The sequence below is a fragment of the Haliotis asinina genome, chromosome 10 (genome assembly GCF_037392515.1).
Source record: "Haliotis asinina isolate JCU_RB_2024 chromosome 10, JCU_Hal_asi_v2, whole genome shotgun sequence".
NCBI lineage: Eukaryota > Metazoa > Mollusca > Gastropoda > Lepetellida > Haliotidae > Haliotis > Haliotis asinina.
In genome coordinates, this window is record NC_090289.1 from 36478234 (window position 1) to 36500564 (window position 22331).

General features: G+C 40.4%; 2 protein-coding genes across 5 annotated transcripts; both read right to left on the bottom strand.

The window, feature by feature from the left end:
* Positions 1-157: 157 nt before the first annotated feature.
* Positions 158-7775, bottom strand: LOC137298829 (uncharacterized). 3 transcript variants are annotated; one of them, XM_067831115.1, is made up of 7 exons: positions 7728-7775; positions 4780-5388; positions 3567-4092; positions 2565-2669; positions 1856-1930; positions 1450-1523; positions 158-805 (listed from the first exon to the last, which is right to left on the bottom strand). In XM_067831115.1, exons 3-7 carry the CDS (start codon positions 3805-3807, stop codon positions 692-694), a joined length of 609 nt encoding a protein of 202 aa, XP_067687216.1. In that variant the 5' UTR covers positions 3808-4092; positions 4780-5388; positions 7728-7775; the 3' UTR covers positions 158-691. The 3 variants fall into 3 exon arrangements, with proteins under 3 accessions (XP_067687216.1, XP_067687217.1, XP_067687215.1); XM_067831116.1 differs by lacking the exon at positions 4780-5388 and having other exon boundaries at positions 7728-7762; XM_067831114.1 differs by lacking the exons at positions 4780-5388; positions 7728-7775 and adding an exon at positions 4274-4343.
* A 4398-nt stretch (positions 7776-12173) lies between these two features.
* Positions 12174-21050, bottom strand: LOC137299001 (uncharacterized). 2 transcript variants are annotated; one of them, XR_010957772.1, is made up of 6 exons: positions 20903-21050; positions 18792-20309; positions 17915-18013; positions 17105-17170; positions 16735-16781; positions 12174-16005 (listed from the first exon to the last, which is right to left on the bottom strand). XR_010957772.1 is itself a non-coding variant. In XM_067831464.1 (5 exons), the coding sequence occupies exons 1-5, from the start codon at positions 20952-20954 to the stop codon at positions 15883-15885; spliced, it is 387 nt and encodes a 128-aa protein (XP_067687565.1). In that variant the 5' UTR covers positions 20955-21044; the 3' UTR covers positions 15803-15882. The 2 variants fall into 2 exon arrangements, 1 of the variants encoding a protein (XP_067687565.1); XM_067831464.1 differs by lacking the exon at positions 18792-20309 and having other exon boundaries at positions 15803-16005; positions 20903-21044.
* Between the last annotated feature and the right edge of the window lie 1281 nt (positions 21051-22331).

A 22331-nucleotide genomic window follows, 5' to 3' on the forward strand; every position in this document is an offset into this window, starting at 1 on the left:
CAACTGACTTGACTGACTTTTGTACATATGGCCTTATCAGACAGACGGCTGACAAAGGACAAATCGCCGAATATTCGTACGCTGTGTTGTAGCAATTAAACCTTCAGTGTTAATCAGAGACATTGTTCTGACGAGAATCATAAAGAATTAACAGAGATTAAAGACCAAAGAAATTTCATTGAATACGTAAACATAGAGTTGTGGTCATCAAATTTCACAGTTAGTCAGAGACATGTTTTGATCAGAATCATATATTCAAGTCAATGATGGACAAGGGAAATGTACAACTGAAACAAAGCGTACCGGTTATTAAAATTAATCTTCATTGTTAATCGAGGACATTGTTTTAATCAGAATCATATATTAATGTCATCAGAGAGGTGATGGACAAAAGGAAGATGACTTAATACTTAAAGACAGTATAGTGATAACTGAACTTTCATAGTTAATCAGAGACATTATTTTGAACAAAATCTTGTATGTAATAGGAGGGTGATAACCGACAATAGATCCATAACCTTCAGGCTAAAACACAGTCCTTCTCTCAGCCAGTCAGATATGTTCTACACTCGACGTGGAATACAATAACATCTCCCGCTGTCGGGGGTGGTTAGCTTGGTGGTTAAAGCGTTCGCTCATCACGCCAAAGACCCCACGTGGGTAAACCTAAACTTACACACTCCTCCCTGACTTAAAGACTGGTGATCTCAATGTCTGCGTCTGGTTCCACATCCCACGATTCGGGTGTTTGAGTTTCCACGTCAGACAAGGTGGTTTCTGTGCCAGTTGTACTCAGAGGGCGAACCTGCAACGATGGAAACATACTACTCAACCGTTGACAGGGATGCTGAAATAGTTCAGGCCACTACATCTACAACTTATGTACTGTAGCAAAAGTGGGGTGAATGATGATTTTGTTCCTGTCCCTTTCAAAAGGTGTGTAGTATATCAAAACACAACACAGCCAACTGTATATCAAACTGACCAGAGACAGAATTGATTTGCAGCAGCCTATGCTTGCCGTAAGCGCTCACGATCCGGATGGACCAGCTGACTTGCGTGATGCTTGACATAGTGTCTTAATTGCATTGATAGATGCTCATGATGTCAGTCACTGGTTTGATTGGTTTAGAGTCGATATTGCAGTGACTGTTATCATATACCTGGAAATGTGCGACCGCAACACGAAAAATAAAAGATTATAAACAAAATGCACACCCCTCCCCAGGTGGTCAGTTTCGCTGACTTGGTTGACACTTGTCATCGGTTCACAATTGCGCAGATCGACGCTCATGCTGTTGATCACTAGATTGTCTGGTCCACACTCCATTATTTACAGACCGCCGCCATAAAACTAAACACACTCACTCAGTCACTAACTCACAAATTTTCCAGTAGCGTTTTGGGGAAATAACACTATAATTTCTCTGAAAATACAATCCGACTCACAGTATACTGGGCACGTCTCTCGTAGGGTTCATAGTGCAGAGCCGTTATACTGCCATCGCCATCGTTACAGCTACCTACAAAGAAGATACGTGTGGGGTTAGGTCCACATTGCAGGGTTATGGCGGGCACAATATATGGCTTCCGACACGCAGGCAAACTGACACTGACAGCCTGAACATCGCACTGCGAATGCAAGATGATAATACATTGTGAAAAACAGTTCATTTATGGCCATGCAATTTAGCACGTAGGTTAAATAATTAATCTGATTTTCTTGGGGTTTTTTTTCCTTTCTGCCAATCTCCCAATGCCATACGGCCCCCATAAATTATTTCTGGAAGAATACTGTGCAATAATGCATTTGAACTAACCCACACGTGAACAATGATGTTTAGATTCTATTTACCTTTCAATCTCACCAAATCTTGTTGAATCTCCTTCTGAGTGTTTTTTATCTCACTTATCTCCTTGAGGAGCGTGTCTGTCAAAACAGTCAAGACATCACAACTTATTTGCAATAATTGGTTTCACATTAAACCACATGGTATATTTATCAACAGAAATGACAACATCATTGCTAGTTGAACATAAGAACGGTTTGATAAATACGTTTCTTTACTTACATAGAGGTCGATAAATATACACTAAGAAACAATCGATCATTTAATACTTTCATACCCATTGAAAGTTAGCATCGCGTTGTTGCTTTGTGCTCGTGCATTTTGTAAAATTAAACATGATAATACGATATGTCTTCATGTGTGGCAATCACACATATGTAATCTTGCATACTAATATGTATGTTATAATTTGTTTGTTACAGTTGTTTTAAAATTTGCAATACGTTGGGAAGGTGGCTCTCCGGATTTATGCAGCAAGACTCTCGTTAATCAGTGTACGTAAAATATATATCGTTATGCGGTATGTTGTTGAGACAATCTTCTGTACATTTTGAACTGTGTTACGTATGAATAGCTAGATTACAACAGTTATAGGGCAAACTGTCAACTTGCGTTTCTTTTACCGTTCAGTATATTGCTAAAATAGCAGTATCTGTGGTATCTCTATCATCAAGAACGTTGCTACTCTATCTGATCTTGATGTGTTTGTATTACCTTTCAGTTCATCGAGTTTCCCTTCCATTTGTATTTTTATCTGCTCCAGCAAATCTTCCTGATGACACACGTGAGACGGCGTCGCTTGTCTTTCAGTGTCAGCATCTTGTCATAATATAGACATTTTATGTGATGTAAAACAGGAACGCGAGGAATAATAGGCATAAAGCGTTAAATATAGCTATTGAATAGTTCGAAATAGTCATACGTTATGTGTTCTGGACACTTAAGAACATCCCTTGTCTTCTCAATTTTTGCATGAACAGTTCCATGTCAGTAACGTATTACAGACAATCCTATGCTTAAAATGTCGCGATCCGGAATGTTATAGTGAGTGTACACAATGCCGCCGACACCCCATGAGATCCGAAATCATAGCTTATATAGACTACTATATACATATAATTCATGCATCATGAATAGGCGAACATTTTATAATACATAACTACAGCAATTTTAATTTATTTCTGTACTATATGGTCTACAGTTGTACCTTTTAATTAATAAGGATGACATAAAGTAGTTACTTTCCCTTTAGCGAAGTGTTGAAGTAAAACTTGAATCCCATTAATCATATTATGCTCATATGATAATCATATTTATAATTGTTATAAGAATACAAAAAAACGTTGCTAAATTCATTTGTTTCGTTTTATATGGGTCATCCAATTTACCAACAGAGGTACTAAGTGTTGATATGCTAGAGCAATCAACCATGACATGTGTTGGGTTTTTTTCAAAACGTATGACAAATGGGACGTGTGACCAGTGGGGTGACACTGAAGAGAAGCAAGTGCGGTGTGGTAGTAAAGTCTTACTAGTGTCTCAGTCCTCTATTTATATTTTCGCGAAGTAATGTCGAATGTGGCTCAAGGATACCACGATAACAATACATGACAGGTAAAGAAGCATAATATTATTTATTTAATCCTAAAATTGTCTGAAGAATCAAATAATGTGTCATTCAATAATTATCGATATCATTGAGAAATACTATCATACCTGATTTAGAATCCAAGATGTTCGTCTCCGTGTGCATCGTTTCTTCACCGCAGTTGTTGCTTGCATCATTTTCAGGATCATTTACTGTATATTCGAATGTTTCATCTCGTGATCCGCCGCTGTCTTCACATGAAGATGTGTATAGTGTGTAGGCACACTGAACACCTGGACCTTTTTGAAGATTGTCAAGCGATTCCTCACCTGAGGAACTCGAATGGTTAGTCTCTGAACTAGACGTCATTTTAGGTGGATATGTTCTGTGGACCAGAATCGTTAGGCAAAATAACTGTGCTATTATGTTCCTATGTAATACGTTCCTGTGTAAAGGATATGTATCAATGAAGATGTCACAATCAAAAGCTGTGTTGTATTTTTGTCAGCAATTCCTAAAACGATTAACACCAACATTCATATTGTCAGAAGCAAAGTTTTCCCAGTGTCTGGGTGACGTTCAATACTGTCTTTTCTTGTTCTTCGAGGTCGATGATTCGACTGTTAGGTAGAGTTGATTTCAAGCCTCGTTATTCTGTGACAAAAGAGAGACACGATATTGAATTCCTCAGAACTTATTGCACACAACCGTTTGCTTGTATGAATGAACAAGGTTCCATCTCAAATATAACTGTTCACATTTTCTTCACAATTTTCATTGCATCCTCTAAATATAAAACTTTCAAATTATACAACTGTTCAAATGATTTACATGCCTGGGCCTTGAAATTGTAATCACTTCCTTTCATCACAATGTGTGCAGAATGAGCAACTCGGCCGTTATATAATCTAATCTTGAAATGTAAACGTGATATCATGTACGCCTGGCCAGGTTAAACTACGGTCAAGGTTCATAGTGTTTTATAGATATACACTCTTCAAAAAAAGAAACGCAAAACCCAAATGTCAAGTTATTCAAGGACGTGTTGATCAGCGGAAAACAAAGCTACAAGAGTACATTTTTGTGGAACAGTGCATTGATATCTTGCAATTGCGTAGTATCGATTGACCGTCAGATTGCCTTGAACAGGCACAAGTTCCGCCCCCCTCCCCCCAACAACCGCACACACACACAAACACACACACACACACACACACACACACACACACACACACACACACACACACACACACATACACCATAAGACACCCTTTACTGTCCACATGTTTGATACAACTAGGAGCAAACGTTCATGACGTAGTTTGTAGACACGGTCTCTACCATCACTTAGCCTGGGATCCATCGCTAAACCATATACGCTTCCACCTTGCCAGGTTCCATGGCAGAACCGTGTTACACCATCTCACTCGTCGACGTCGATGTAGTCGTTTCAAGAAGAGGGCAACTTTTTGGACTTCTCGGAGACCGTTCCTGATTGTCTGATCGGGCACTCTTCGGGCTCCAAACTGTTCTTGTGCTGTGACCCGGGCGATACGATGGTGGTCACCGTGACGGTGGATTACCCGGATGTACCGATCTTGGGCAGGTGTGGTGACTCTAGGTCCTACTGATCTTGGACGGTCATTTGTTGAATTTGTTAGACGGAACAGATCCCACAATCGAATTATTGTGCTGCGATGAACCTTGAAGATTCTTGCCACCTCACTCTTTGATTTGTCAACTTGCAATCGTCCAATTGCCTGATTTCGATGGGCAGCGTTGAGACGTCCCCATTTTCGTGTACAGTACTTGCAAAGATCGTGGATGAAATTGTGAGATTTATTTGAGTCTTCTATAGTCACATGCTGTACCCATCATGCTTTGCACGTGAGAAACAATCATTGTGGTTGATATTCGTGCTGCAGGGCATCCACGCACATCATGACAATCCTGATTGATAAAAAAGTTCAAAATCATTTTTGGTCGTGTTTGGTCAAGCATGATCTTCTAAAACATTCCAGAAACAATGTGCAACCCTAAAAACGCTTACATATGTGTGCAAAATTGTGAGCATCTTTTTTTAATTTCATTTTGCGTTGTTGTTTTTTGATTTGCTTAAGTTATTTGTTGACAAAAGAGACAATATAACCAAATCTAATATACTACTCAAAGTTTGATAAGGATCCAGTTTTGATGACATCTGGTAACCATTACCATTGGGATCGTTGCGGAACATCATTATCAGAGAGCAAATTTGAGATTGAGGATAACGGTAACTGCGTTTATATCCCCTCAGCGCCATGGACGTCATTTGCCTGCTGAAGATAGAGGCAGGGTCAAGGATGATAACGCACGTCCTCAGTGTGCCTGCGTTGAGCAGGAAACCATTGTTCAAATGGAGTGACTAGCCTGGTCATCAAGTCACAGCCCCATCCAACAATGTGGAACGAAGTGCAGGGATCCAGGTTTTGCTCATGTGCTCTCATTTTGACTGATTACATAATGTTTATTGACATTTTGTGACAAGCTGTAATGCTCTTCAGTTCATTCTTAGTGCCGTCTCGCAATACTGTCTTCAGCTATTGCAACAGCTGAATTTGTAATGATGTGTGTGCCTTTGCGTAGAGCTCAGATCACAAATCAGTTTAAGTTAAGCGGCGATGAGAGAGAGACCTTGGATGAGTGACTGTATTTGGCAGCTTGACTCCTGGAGTTTCCAGGACTTTACTCCTATCTCATAACGAAGCACATGTGGTCTCCCCTGAGGCAAGTGAGTTTGTTCAAACTTGCCTCTGTTCACCCAGCAGAAAATAGGTACCTAGTGGAATAACCTCCCAGTGCATCACAAGCAGCATCACTTATCTGGGGTAATTTAATCATATTTTGTAAATATATTTGACGTCTTAAGAAAGTTTCCGGTAGTAACCTCCATTTGTCATTAAAGTGTAACCGTCGAAATATTTCGGGAAACTTTGCGTTAATGACATGACTGTGTTTCATACCGTAAAAAATGAAGTAGTTGTCATATATAAGACCTTTATACCTGCTGTTTCATTGTTAGTTCATTTGAAGTTGAATAATCTCCTCATATGGCTGGTCTGAAAATAATCTCAACTGGACCAGACAATTCAGTGATTGACATCATGAACATCGATCTCATTGCCTGACCAACATATCTACCAGAAACTTCGGAGGTTGCTGATGACCTGCACATCTAATTTCTTGGGCGTGAAACAGATTTACAAACCCATAAAGATCCCGGCAAGAGCTGGTCTTCACCAACCCATACTTGTAGCAAGAGGAGATAAACGGGATTGGGTGGTCTGACTTGGTTGACACGTGTCATCGTATCCCAGGTAAGCCAATCGATGCTCATTATGTTGCACCCTGGATTGTAGTGATCCAAAGTCGATTTGACCGACACTTTATTGCTGGAATATTGGTGCGTGCGGCGTAAAACAAAGCTCATATTGTGTCTGAGGTAAAAACTAGCTATCTGATCGCACGGTGACCTATACATGTATACACATATGTTCATACATGGCTTGGGTTCGGTTCCTACAAAGACGCAATTCTTGACGTGATATTTTCGCATAATATAATCCTCGATAGAACAGCCCCATCCGCAGCCTATGTTTGTCGCAGGAAGCAACAAACTTCATTGGTACCAGAGTGGGTGAAGTTACTGCCGGCGGTGTAGCTCATGATATCAACCACTGATTTTCTGGGCTAGAATACCACCTAGAACACTGCTGAAATTGACATTTAATACAGACAAAACGGTAATAAAGCTACACTACACAATGATAAGATGAGAAAATTCGTTATCTGTTGTTCAGGAAGTTTTATACTGCATTCTAGTGATATCTTTAGTGACAAGCTGATCCCACATACCTGTGCGAGTTATCACAGCGATATCTTACTGTTGTAATGTTCTATTGTGGTAACCGTATGAAAATAGACAGATCCCTGAAACCAAAGAGTGACTGAAATTATATGAATTAAGTTATGACAGTTGTTCGCGAAAAAAGGCTCAAATTTCCTTCCCTGAAAAGGCACACAGACACCTTTGCATAAAAACGTTAGCGATCATTTAAGGCCTGTAAACCATCGAGTAAAGACCAGACAATCAAGTGATTGGTATCATGAGCACAGATCAACGTCGTCAGGTACGATACCAAGTTTTAAACAAACAAAACGTCTTCAAACCCAGTCAAACGATTCACTAATATAATGAAAACTGAAATTAGAAAACTTCTTGAAAACATCACATGTGGACGAGTACATACCTGTACATGGTATCCCTGGACATTTACATGCAGACAAAAAGACCTAATCTGGTTTAGCAAAGTCAGTGCAGTTACTTGAAAAAGGAAACAAATCTTAAGCGATACAATCTTTCCTTGTATCACTGAAATACAAGGTCATGGAAAGAAGTACAAGGAAGTGTCAGTGTTTCATGTTTAACCCGGTAATTTCTTCGGTTGTACAACGGAGATCTATAAATCATTGTGCTATCTTAACCCTTCGACTGTCCCACGCCTATATATATATAGTTTCCATCATAGGTTTAGACTCACTACTGTAAATATAGCCACCTACTTCAGACAACTGTTCTAAACCAAATTTTGCAAAATATTTCATACTGTGTAAAGGTACTGTTTACTCATAAACAGTTACTTATGCATAGTAAACAATTTCGTAACGTTGAAAAGATTATTGTCATTATTTCAATAAATGATAAAACTCGAATCTCGTTTTGCGAATTCTTGACAAAACTTTACACCAGAACGCAGCTGTTCACATGCATGATGTTTGCAAATGCTTTTTTAGCAGTTGGATGATCCTCGTGCAGTTCATCTGCATAAAGTTAACAGCTGATTCCCCAAAGTTAGTGAAGAAATCAGGTTTCGAATAAACTGTCCACATAGTGTTTAAGTGAAACTAAACTTTTGGTGGGAAGTATATATGCACGTGTTTCATGCCATACGCCTTACTAAAAATGTAATTATACAGACACTGATCAATGGCTTGTCTAAGGAGCCGCACCGGTCAGGTCTTTTAGGTCAATATAGATGTTTCGATATTGTCTCTGATATAATGGGGCCCGTGAAGATCCGGGTTATAATTGATCTTCCGTAATCCACGGTTGTCGTGAGAAGTGACTAACAGGATTGGGTGGTCAGGCGGTATCCTCTCAGCCTGATCTCATGTCATCGTATCCTAAATGCGTAGGCAGATTCTCATGATGTTGGACTGTCACTGGATTGTCTGGTTCACACTCCATTATTTACATACTGATGCAATATAGCTGAGTATGGCGTTAGACAACAAACCAAGCCGCTTCAGAGGCGACTAACAGGATCAGGTGGTCGGGTTCGCTGACACATGTCAACATATCCCGTTTGTGTAGATGGATGCTCTTGCTGTTGATCACGTGATTGTTTGGTCCAGACTCGATTATTTGCAGACCTCGCTGGAATACTGTTGATTGGAAAAAATTGATTGGATAAAAGTAATCTCACTCACTAACTCACACCCCTAATAATGATTCAATTTCTATTTCCAGCTTTGCTACAAACATTATTATATTAATCCTATTTGATTTGTACCATATGCTTCTAATTTGATGAAGCACGACTTGCCTTTGCCTGTGTTTAATACTGCTAAGACCGTTTAATACTAATGATAGTTCTATCGAGGGAACATTCATCTTATAATAAAGATATACACACAGCAGATCTTTCATCGTATAAAGGGTTAATCTTCACAAATGCCTTAGATTTATGTTCACAAACAAAGATTACACCTTTGAGCAAAATCTACAAGTGTTTTGAATGAGCCATAAAACATTCATAGACTTTATGTTCAATTATAGAAAAAGATATACAAAACAAAATTAAAACAGTTTGCTTTATATACACATGGGCATTAACTAAGCACCACCAAAAATACTTGTCGATTGTAACAAAACAGGATCAAAACAGAGAAGTCAACCGGTTATATCTAAATACATATGCAGCTAGCATGAAATTCACTTACAATAGCTGACTCGAATGCATGGTTTTCATGCTAAAGTTCTGTCATGGTACAAGCGATGAGGGGTATAAAAAGGTGAAATGAAGTATTCTCATTGCATTCCTATCGACGCATTAGTAAATGAACAGTGCTGAAATTGAACCTTTTTGGACATGCCAAGGCCTAGGCTTTCTGAAATATTATTGGCATGCATGCATGAAGCTGGTTTGTCCTGTCGCGGCATTGGGTCCAGATTGAATATCAATCACACTGTCATTAGTCGAATTGTAAGGAAACATGCGGCTCCTGGTTACATCAAGGATCGTCCACGATCAGGAAAGCCGAGAAAGACCACTCCCCGTGATGGTCGTGTCCTGGTTCGCCTAGTGAGACGCAGGCCCTGGACCAATGCCAAAGATCTCAGAGAACAATGGACCGTGGGTGTTCGTCTCGCAACCAGCACCATCCGAAGGAAGCTCATATCCTCTGGAAACGTCAAATCAGACGTCCCTTACTCACTGAAAGCGTGAAAGGCTCAACGCTTGGCGTGGTGTAACCAACGGCAAAACCACAATGTGAGGACATGGCGAAGGATCCATTGGTCAGATGAAACCCGTTTTCTTCTAAGTGTTACTAATGGTCGTTGGAGAGTTTGGAGAAGGAGTAATGACGCTTATCAACAGCAGATGATGTAGCTGAACCCTTTGGCGGTAGCTCTGTAACGGTGTGAGGGCGTATCTCCGATGACTGTAAGATGAATCTTATCACCATACAAGGGACAGTCAATGGTCAGAGATACCAACAAGCTGTGGAAACTGCTGTTGTCCCGCATTTTGATAACTACCCCCTCGCCAGTCGGCCAGTATTTATGGACGATAATGTTAGGCCCCATCGTTCCAGAGCTGTTATCGCATACTTGCAGAACAACGTCTTGGCCTGCGAAGAGCCCTGATCTCAACTCATTTGAGCATTTATGGGACCATCTAGGGCGTCAAGTTCAAATAAGGGATCCACCTGTTCAAACTTTACAGGAATTAGCCCAGGCTCTTCATGAGGAATGGCAGAGGATTCCAAAGATGCGCATTCGGCGTTTGATTTCCAGAATGAGGAGGGGGATTGCAGCAGTTATCAGTGCGAGGGGAGGATACACCAAATACTGATGTCACAATTACTGTTGGCTTAGGATTGAACAGTGAACGGTTTTTTTTGAGAACTTTGTATACGTTGGACCACAGACATTATCTGTGTGACCATAGTTTTGGGCATGATTATTGATAACGTTTTTAGTGCCTCCATATGACCGTCAATAAATTACAGCCAAAAGTAGCATCAGTGTTGGTAGTTGATGGATTGACACTTTAGATGGTTCAGTTAACAATATTATAACCATGTATTTGGTTTGCATATCATGAATTATCAGTGTCTTGTGTTAAACACAATCTTATAGCATAAAAATGGGTGGTGCTTAATTAATGCCCATGTGTATAAAATAGATAAGCAAATGATTATAGCAACGATTTTAAATGAAAACAGGTGTGTAAAACCTAAATTACTGCACCCCAATGGTAAATGTCCTGTTCGTAGTGTGAAATGACTTGTATACTTCTTGGTTCGATGTTAATCGTGGTTTGAGACAAGGGCGTTTATTGTCACCAATATTGTTGAAGTGATTAATCAGTTATTGTCATGTCCTGTTAGTCACTCGTCGTAATGTCGTGTTTAACAATATGTATAATTGTTGCATTTGATAGTTGTTTATGTTACGATTCAGTAGCAGACCCAAACACTGTGCCTCAGTAATACTGTCTAATGAAGGCAATGGGGCGTAAGGCATAACTACTGTTAATATACTTGGAAATCAAATGTTTGGGAGCAAGGAATCCAGGGTGGTTATGCTGGATGATTTAGTTCCTTGTGCGACTGTGTGGCCATTGCTCATTTTATCAGTACGTGCTTGAACTGGGATCTATTGCTAACAGCAACGGGGAAGAATTTTCGTTGCATCACAATGATCTGAACGAGGAAGAAGGATGTTAATAACAGCAAATACAGTATTTATGTTTACACAAGTCTGACAATCAGTGGTATTTTAAAAATAAATGTCAACGAAGCACTGATGCGATGCTGGATCAATTACCGTATTTGTCGATATAGATCTCTAGTGAGTTAACTGTTTCATGCATCGTAACGTTGCCATTGGAACAGCTGTGAATGTTCATATAATTATCCATTACCCTTACCCTAAAACTTACCCTAACCCTAGTCAAAGGTAAACTGCTTCCAAAGATGGCGGAAGGTATCTGGTATTCTGTAGTCTTACCGTCGTTAATTCATATGTCACTTATTGACATATTAAGATGGAACTTGCAAAAAAACTTTAAAAAACAAAAAAAAAAAACTTATGACACGTGAACCCTGACTTTCTGACGCAATGACGAGTGGGTGTTATCCAGAAATGATAAGTATACTGCAATAGGTTTGTAACATTGCAGGCCTATATTCCAATGATTCCATTATGGAAAGATGTTGTATAATTGCTAGTAAAAGAAACTGCATTCCATAAATCCATTTCAAACAACTCCAAATCGTTAAACAAAAACTGTTTAGGAAAGTTAGATTTCGTTGAAGATTGTGGTTGTGTTAATATTTTCAATGCTTTTTTTCTCTTTTTAGCATGATATTCAGTTGAAAAGCGAACAAACAAAACAGACGTCATCTCCGTGTAATAAAACTACCATTCTTTATTCTTTAACGGCATCTGCCGAGTACGTATCGAGCAATGGTCAACATAGAGATTATCACTGACAGAAATAACAGATCAGCACTCACAATGTCGCATTAGTGAACAATCACAGAAGCAAAATATATTACAAATATCCAAGGTACATATAATGAAAGGTACAAAACTATGTAACATTAACAATGAAGCATCATACAACGGGTTAGAAGGTTGAAGAATTAGAATGTAAGTTGGACTTTGGACAGTACGATGTCTGTCAATTCTAAGAATACATTTTGCGTTCAGCTTATAATATCATCCTTAAGAAGATTCATTTCATTCATGTCCTGCAATGGTGTATAACATGTGTGCAGGTTGTTTTATCAGTCCACATAGATGTATGCTCAGTAGTGATAGTCTGTCCTGGAATATTTGGCTTTCAAAACTTTTTACATGATAATTTTGCAAACGACCTTGCAGAAAGTAAAACATTGCAGGTCTGATTTACTAGTGGCTACAAGCACAACCGAAAACCCAAACCAAACTCGAAAAGGCCAATATTCCCTGGTAACACAATTATGCATTGTTTGGCAGAAAGACAGCAAGCAAAAGCAGATGACCATCGGTTAGTCAATGCTATTAGACACCTCCTAAATTACAATATGGCGATGTCCGAGAAGTAACCGAGAGAGACTCACTGAAATACTCCAAATGAACTCAACTCAGTCAATCTTAAGGCATAACGACTGTCGATCTAGTTACGAGAGTAAATCAAAAGTCGAAACTCTGGGGAACGCTGCAATGAGAGAAGCAAACAGCAAAGTTTGTCCGGAACGTCACCAGGTGTTATTCCTCGAAACAAAACATAAGCGACTGATTGGAAGAACTGTATCCTTTCTCCTTGTCAAACCGACAAGAAAGAGTTACTACATCTCAAACAAGAATCCAGCATCAGCAAGAATGTCAGCATCAGAATAGTGGAAGTAGCAAAGTATGACCAATCATTTAGTGTTCGACTGGCTTGTGTAAATGACCTTACAGCTGAAGATGGAGTTTATCCTATTCGAACGCAAAAAAAGCAGATGGGTGAGGTGCCCCCACAAGGCACATATATAGTCTTTTCCTGGCTCTGTCAAGAACTTGAGCAATTAGCAAACCATGCTGACATCCTTGACCTCGTAGATGCATGGAGCGGGCACTGCACAATAGCTAACAATATCCAAGTAGATATACGATCTTCATTTATGACCCGGAGGAACACTTTCAAAGGCAAACTATCTACGTCCTATATATATATGATATAGATGCAATGCACGATGGTGCTTGAAGCGAAAATCATACTGTGTTGGTGCCATTCACACTTCGGCATATTCCAATTTCGGAAATGGTGACAAAAGTTGATACTAATTATGTTAACAAAGTAATTCCATCATTTAAATATGAGAATCAGGATACATTTCTGACCACGGTCCATGTGGCACTGCGAATTCGTGGTGACATGGTAACTCACCCCAAACCAAAAACAGTAGTCATCAGTATTACAGAGCATACCTGATAGTTTGTACATGTTTCTCAACTTGTTACTTCGTGGTCAGCGTCTAAAATAGAGGAACACGACTTGGAAGAGAACGTAAATGACGACCCACAACAGGCTAGAATCACCAGTATTGCTCTAGGTCTCATGTCCATTTTTCGACAGACAACGTCGACATTAATGAGTACACTCTGGATGGTAAAGGAAAATTCCATGCCCCTCAGCATGGCAACGTGGTCCCCCCCGAAGATGACCTTCTCAGTGCCATTGCCATATCTAAGACAGGAACAACCTTCGATATACCTGAAATGATGACTGAACCATACAGAGGGATCACAGAGCGTCCATTTAGTGGTCTTATCCAAAAGGAATGCTTCATACAGCCACCTGTGGATTGTCCCTCAGCAAAAAGGGCACACGCAACTGACTTGGCCTTCATTATGTCCAGGCCATCTCATACACCAATGCCCATCTAGACATTCTACAATCAAAAGGCAAGCGGAGTCAACCAAGAGAAAACTACAGTGGGCTACCTATCTATCATATAGGCGCCTACATCTGACCTGGATACCTTGAACACAGTTGTCAAGCGAATGATCCATGTAGCCAAGTCGGTGGGACAGCAGCATGTTGTTCTGACTATGGACGAGGCCCTTTATCCAAAGCTGTTAGAACTGAATTGGTCTGTAGAAGAGTATAAGAACGTGTTCGTACCTTGCCTTGGAGGACATTGCCATAAACTTTGTCGGTATAATTGGACGACAAATTAGCGGGTGCAGTCTCTCCGCGTTTTGGGTAGAATGTGATGCAGTGGGAACCACTGCTGCTCAACATGCCATGTGAGGAAAGGGATATGCACACCCCATTCGAATACTTTCCAAGCTCTTTAGCACATACTCCTGCCACGACTCCATGCCTATGTAGAAGAGGTAGACGTAACTCGCAGATCTGTCTATGTCCATAGATACCAGCCACATTGCTGATATGGTTGACAGACTGACTACAGACAGATTTTAACGGCCTCTGAAATCTCAACAGAGAGGTGCATCTGTAAAATATAAGGTGTGCCTGCGGTCGATACATGCAACGACGCACCAGTTAAATTGTTTTGTCTCGGCCATGTACAAGAGACACTGTCACGCAACAAGGTTCCAAATCAGCATTCACACTACTAAGCAAGTGTCGGGAACCAAGAACACTGCCCGTACCCAGATCTTCCTCCAGTGACTGAAATGGGACGGGTTTACCAAGATGGTCAGTTAGTGCCCCGGCTACTCTCTCTGCCACCTATCCCAAAAGCTTGCAGAGAGATCACATCATGCATGCAGTGATATGAAAGGATGCCTCAGTCAACGCAGCAGTTGCAGGAAAATTCGCATGGAATGCATCGAGATTTGAATGGGAATAAGCGAATGCTTACTTTTACTGTGTACACTGCCAAGACACCGAAACCAAACAACATCAAAATTCATATTGCATCCTTAATATGCCACCTTGGTTTGACATGTTTAAACAAATGGGAAACCAATCAAACAGGATGAAGGACATGGTTATTGACCTTGTGAATATTCTTTGTTCAATATAATCATTTTTGCAATAGATATGCAAAACAATTATTTTCTTCCATTTAAATGACAAAACTGAGTATTGCATTAAAACATTAAACATAGCATTTTTCAGCTTTCTAACTTGAATAATGAAAGTGATATGTTAGTTTTCAGGTTTTGGTCTGTCGTTAGCGGCCATCTTGGATTTGTCAGTTTTGAGGCATTATGGGCTTTGTTAGATTGGCATACAGCATATTTGGATTCAGCACCTCTCAATACCCCTAAAAAGCTTGTATGCCAAAAATTGAAACGATTTGCCTTCAGCGCACTAAATAAGCACTTTTTGTCAAAAGCTGCCCAGACTATAACATGTTTTGTTGATATTTCAGTAGACTGTGTATACTTGATACATATGTACAACAACATAGCATTTCCATTGTACGTGAAGTTTAGAAATGTATGACAGTTTTATTAGTCAGTATTACTGTTACTGTCCGTGCACGCACATTATATCCACCTTAATCACGTGTCACAGAGAGCGGCAGATTCTTCAATAAATCTAAACGAAAGAAATTGGAAATAAATTCATTAGCAACACAAAGCATAACATGTTTAATACCCTCTGCCTAATCGTCAGTTTCACTTCCCCTACTGCGTCTTTGTCCATGTTGTGGGACCTGTAGGAGATGCGTTGTCAATATTTGGCTGTCAATAGACGTGTCTTCAGAAGAAGTCCTTATGACCTGAAACTGAGAAAGTGGTTAAAGTTTAACGCAGAGTTTCATACAGTGAGTGGTTTTCGTATAACGCTGAGCTTCATTCAATTAGCGGTTTGAATATAACGCTAGGTTTCACACAGTGAGTGTCTTGAGTTTAACACTGACTTTCATACAGTGAGTGGTTTGTGTTTAACGCTGAGTTTGAGACAGTGAGTGGTTTGAGTTTAACACTGATCGTGACTTTCATATCGTGAGTGGTTTGTGTTTAACGCTGAGTTTGATACAGTGAGTGGTTTGTGTTTAACACTGAGTTTCATACCGTGAGTGTTTTGTGTTTAACACTGAGTTTCATACCGTGGGTGTTTTGAGTTTAATACTGACTTTCATACCGTGAGTGGTTTGTGTTTAACGCTGACTTTCATACAGTGCACGTGAGTGGTCTGTGTTTAACACTGAGTTTCATTTATGGTGAGTGAGTGAGTTAAGATAGGGATTAGAACTGATCTCCATCCAGATTGTCGTAAGAGCCGACAAATGGGATCGGGTCGTCAGGATCGCTGACTTGATTGACACATGTCACCGTATCCAATTTACGTAGATCCATGTTCATGCTGTTGATCACTGGAATGTCTGGTCCAGATTCAGTTATTTACAGAGCGCCACAATACAACTGGAACGTTGCTGGGTGCGGCATTAAACAGCAAACAAGCAAAAAAATCCATTACTTTATTGTTTAATACTAGTTGATCAGTTACTTACGCTGTGGCGCCGACTCCGAGGTCTCTTAGCGCCTTCCTCATTACTTCCTGAGAAATAACAAAAGCATCATTTATATTTTACACGATCTCGATCGGGTGTTTGGGCGAACGCTTTAACCAGATGGCTATTCTACCGTTCACTTGCTACAAACGGAAACTTTTAAGGATTTCGGCGTGAGATTTCATGGGATCCAAGGCCAGGTGTACTCAGTCAAAACGAGGTTAACCTTATACGCCCTACCTGTAACATATACGTATCAAGTATCTCACTACCTGTCACGTTACCCTGTGGGAACGTCACTTTACCCTGTGGGAACGTCGTTCACATGGGTCTGTGCTACACTCTGTGGTTGTCACTATAGACTGCTTACCTTCAATCCTTATTAACTGCTTCATGACTTGCTCATGGTTCATCCGAACCTCCTGCCGAAGTGAATCTGAAAATGTTAGCGTTGTCAACTTATGCCTGTTAAATTGCTTGATCCGACTTAATGTCAATTTCATTATTTGTTCGCTAAATAACGTTGCTGTCGCCAATATTACCTCTGTATGGTAGCAGTCTGTAAATAATCCAGTCTGCAACCGACAATCCAGTGATCAACAGCATGAACATCGATCTAAGCAACTGGGATACGATGACAGCTGTCAAACAAGTCAGCGACCCTGATCACCCGATCCCGTTAGTCACCTCTTACGACAAGCATGGGGTTCTGAAGACCGGTTCTAGCCTGGATCTTTGTAATCATATATGGATATTTGACTTATAAACTGTTCATATCACAAATAATTATATAAAAATCTATAGTGGACGAAATTCTTACTTCTTACCCTTACTAACGATCAATTTCAGAAATTCAGATTCAAATATTTTTGTTACTTATTGACTATGCTTGCAGAAGGAGCTCATATCGTAGGTAAGTTGCCCGTTTGTTTTCCACCCTGAGTTGTTTAAACTAGTAGCTAATGCACTTCAAGTACATTTGGATTTCCTGGGTCCCAGCAACCTGTGCTTGAGGTAAGAAGCTACTGGATCTAGTGGCCAGGGTAGACCCCGGAGAGCTTGGTGTTTTACATAGTTTATCAGTTTTCGGTTTGTTTGGAAAATTATATGGATAAGAAATAGAGGAACATTATATTCAGTTGTTATTCTTTATATACAATCCATGTCAAACACATCTCACCTACAGAAGCTTTGACATCCATGATCTGGCGTTGCATGTCCAGGACGATTTGAAAGAGGCCCCTCTGATCACAATCAATAGGAGGCTGCAGTGTGACATCTTGAAAGAAGACGGGAATTCATGGGGGGAAATATGTATAAAATATTTATACTCATTATCATCTGATGAATGCGAATTGTACACCCCAATCAAATTCAATACGATCCAATACAACTGTAACTGGAGATATGCAAACACCCAAAACTACAAGAGTGGGCGAGTATGTTTCCGAGCAACGTCACAGAAATTAACGAAGACATATGTTATGGCTAACTTATCACAGCCACAAATAACAAGGCGTATGAGGAAAACAGGGTTTAATATAAATTTGTTTGAGTAGTGTAACACAAGGATAAGAAAATGCAGACATATTCGCACGGGTGAATGAGTGAGTATGGTATTACACCGCTTTTTTACACCGGCGGTGGGCTCTAGAAACGTGTTTCTTACATTGTACCCATGTGGGGAATCGAACTTGGGTCTTCGGCATGATGACCTAAAGCTTTATCACTTGACTACACCACTGTCCCAACCAGTCAAGAGATACAACAGGACAGATTAGGTCATAGCACCAAGTGTTTGGTGTTACAACGTCAATGTGTCCCTGTTATATGGATGTTTGCTTACAATGTCCGTCATCTGCGTCATCTACCCATATGTACGTTATCCATAAAGATTTAGGTGGATAAAAGACCCCGCTACAAGACAAGAATACCTTCTTTATCCTTTCTGAATAGTATTTCAAACCTTATCCAAATGCCTTTCGGTTGGAAACAGCCCCCAAACACTGCCACACAAAAACACAAGCATGATACCCTTTCAAATATATTCCAATTACCTGATTCTGAATCCTTAGTGTTCCATTCCATCCTCCGTCCAGTCATACCGCCACGGGGGATTTTATCATGAGGAACTGAAACCCCATCACAATCAGAGTGGTAACGGACCCGAGAGTCTGAATCAGTGCTATCATTGGTAGAGGAGTATCTCTTTTTGTACTCACAGCAAATGTTTTCATACAGATTGCCAGTGTTTATATCAGAATCGGTTCCATCCGAGTTTGAAGCCATGTTAATGCACACGTTGCGCTCCAATCAAGTCGTGATGTCCCAATCTCTATCCTTTAACCATATGGATAGCACAGCATACTGTTTCACTCTTAGGTCTGAGGTTTTTTCCGTTTTTTTAGTAAACGTTCCCACAGTCTCCCCTACTGATGAAAATTGTAAGACATTTAACCTTTGTTGCACGTTGACTTGCAAATGTCATCTAAAGTACTCCTTATTCTGTGCAACCAGTCCTCCTTTGTTAGTCTTTCAACATTTCCAAGGGGCAATATTTTATACGCTTCTGGGCCTTGCTTGTCAAAGAACACAATGCCTCCCGTCAAACAACCAACTGCAATTTCAAGAACGTATTTATCCGTTGCTACAGTATAAAACTTGAACTGTACAAGTTCCCGCAGAATGTCGACAAAAGAACTATTTGAGACTAGTACGGTAACGCTTGATGTTATTACACGATATAGTTGCTCCTCTAGTTCCTCAAGACCAAACTGAAGCTCAAAACCTTCAATGTGAGGAACAAGACTTTCATACTGTGCCTCATCGGGCGTCTTGTACGTATTCCTCTTTTCAGTAATACCCAAGTAATAAGAGCCACCACTTTCAAGTTTTGTCATACAGCTCAGATATTCTCGAAATCGAAGCTTATCCCATACATAGTTTGCAAATCTCTCGGGGTCTTTGTCTATAACCTTCTTGTCGTCTTCGTTTGGTTTGAAAGTCTTTAGCTGCACGTGTCGACTTTCATAAGGTACTGGTTCGATGCCCCTCAATTCTGCAGGCTTTACTTGACATGGGATCGAGTCACTCAAAATGGACAGAATATTAAGTGCTGATGGGCGTTCAACTTTAAGATCTGAGCATACTTTCGTTTTGAAATCAACTGTGGCCACTCCTTTGGTTTGAGTGACAGATATGATGATGAAGTCTTTGAAATGCTGAAACGCAGGTAGTTCCCACAGCCACTGTCTTTCGTATGCTGAAATGAACAGCTGTCCATCACAGATTAAATTGCTCAAACTTTCTTCAAGAAACTCATCGAAATAGCCAAGGAAATGATCATTGTACGCCTGTCCTCTGACATGAATTATGAGTTTGCCACCGGATGTGTTACGAAGGGCTGACAGACAAACTTGAATCCTTCTAAGTGCAGTTTTTGCATTAGGGTTGTGTTTCCTTCTGCCCCTCAAGTCAGTATAGGCCAAGTGTTGAATCAATACATTCGGTACTTTTGCTTGTGTTTTTGTGTACAGTTTCCCAGCTCTTTTGCATAGACCACATGGCATCATAATCTGAAAGAGGAAACGAGTTATTAAACCGAAATAATATCTGTTGTTTACAACAATGGACTTTCAACCTGTTCCAGTAGTACCAGTGTCTAATACTAACGCCCCAACGAGAGACGAGGATCTGTCGTTCCCTTCCATATCACGATCATATGGTCAAACATTAGAGCGGATAGAAAAATGAATAAGTTTGGATTTATGTCTCAGCAATATCACTTCAACAATATGACATCAGAAATAAGCTTCACGCATTGTACCAATGAAGGAAATATTTCCGGGTTTCGGTGTAACGAACGAATGCTCTAAATAGCAACAAGGCAACTACACTGTCCCGGATTTGAAGCGAGAGAGGATTACGAGTGACGCCTACAAGGAAGGACGAATACTGGAACGTGTATTCGAACATGAATACACAAATTGTATTTATGAGGAGTTTCAGAAACTGTAGAATATGTTGGCATTCTTCGTTAGAGCAACATATATAACTGTGTAACTGTGATGGCTGATAGAGAGGAAATCATGTATCACTGACGGTGCGACAGACACGGGCCGGGGGTGACAGATTTTAGGGTTGATAGAGTAATATGTCAAATACTTACCTATCGAACAGACTGAGGACAAAGTACCTTCACATACCTCTTGTATCACCATAATGCAGCAATAGCTTCCTCAGAAAGTGACAATGGACAACAGTCAATCAGAAGTAACATATCCCTATCGCAGCAACCGTCTCCACCCGTCACAAACCATGTCACAGTCGGCATTACGTACACCCGGCTCAGCAGATATACATTATTCATGAGCTCCTGACACTGACCTAGATATAGTTATACATAAACACAAAAGTCAAGTTGACATCGTGTTTATAGTTTACTTGAGCAAAGGCCCAGTGCGAGTACTGACAAGTCAGCAGATGCGGATGATAACCTGTGATGTTGGTCTGTTCTGTTACAGAATTGTAATGTGGTTTGCAACGGTTCAACGATCAGCCCTGGCGACCAGTAGCTAAGAGAGCACTACATCTTTAATTTCAGAGGTCGGTGTTGTGTTGTGTTGCTCGGTTTTAAGTTACGGCGCAGTAACATGACTAGTCTGTCCCTGAACCACATTATTTTCCCACATTGTTTTCCCAATTGCCAAGGCCCTCTCTTCAAAAAGCCTTAAGTAGAGTCCAGATTCCATCAGGTTCAGGATCTCCGGTCTCCCTGGGGCTCCTTTTCATTATGGGTTAGTGTGTTACTATCACAATTATATAAATTCAGAGACTAAGCATAGGTCTACAATGTGGGGAACAACCGTATATTCTTGTGTTACATTCGTATCTACAGGCCTCTTTCCGTGACCGGATTGACACGAGTTGTTACGAAAGTCTTGTATTAATGCAGTTCAACGCTAGGTACCACGTTTCTTTCTCGATTTGGGAAAGTACACTCCGAAAACGGCAGTCAACGGCGAGAAGGGATGGTTACCTTCAAATGCGTTTGACTGGTTATGCGTTTTTCAGTGAGTGAGTAAGTGAGTGAGTTGAGTTTTACCCCGCGCTCAGCAATATTCCAGCTATGTGGTGGCTATGCGTTCTAAACACTGGACAGGAGCATAACATCTGTGAACATAACATCTCTCTCTCTCTCTCTCTCTCTCTCTCTCTCTCTCTCTCTCGTATCCCACGGCTGTTATTATGCATATGTATTTCTTCAGGACGAATATAGGATCATATTTGTAAAGTGCCAAACTTGTATATAAATTCTGCCTGTGCACGACTTCGGCATAAGGAGGTGTTGCTGGATATGTTTTATTGCAATTTTTCCATCACAGAATCTCAAGATAAATCCCCATCCCATACTTCCATGGGGCGGTGGGGTAGCCTATTGGTTGAGCGTTCGCTCGTGGAGAATCGAAGAGCTGGGTTTGATTCCCCACATAGGTACAGTGTGTGAAGCCCATTCCTGGTATCCCCGCCATGTTATTACGGCTATATTGTCAGTAGAGGCGTAATACTCAAATCGTTCACTCACAAACTACAGGTTG

Bases quoted from the DNA above. Each gene is read 5' to 3' on its own strand.
- LOC137298829 (XM_067831115.1), bottom strand. From the start codon at position 3,807: ATGACGTCTAGTTCAGAGACTAACCATTCGAGTTCCTCAGGTGAGGAA. The intron at 1,524-1,855 runs GTAAATAGAATC...TCTTCTTTGTAG, and splicing joins AGATTTGGTGAGATTGAAAG to GTAGCTGTAACGATGGCGAT. The intron at 806-1,449 runs GTGAGTCGGATT...CCATCGTTGCAG, and splicing joins AGAGACGTGCCCAGTATACT to GTTCGCCCTCTGAGTACAAC.
- LOC137299001 (XM_067831464.1), bottom strand. From the start codon at position 20,954: ATGGTGATACAAGAGGTATGTGAAGGTACTTTGTCCTCAGTCTGTTCG. The intron at 18,014-20,902 runs GTAAGTATTTGA...TCTTCTTTCAAG, and splicing joins GTCCTCAGTCTGTTCGATAG to ATGTCACACTGCAGCCTCCT. The intron at 16,782-17,104 runs GTAAGCAGTCTA...GTTATTTCTCAG, and splicing joins GCAGTTAATAAGGATTGAAG to GAAGTAATGAGGAAGGCGCT.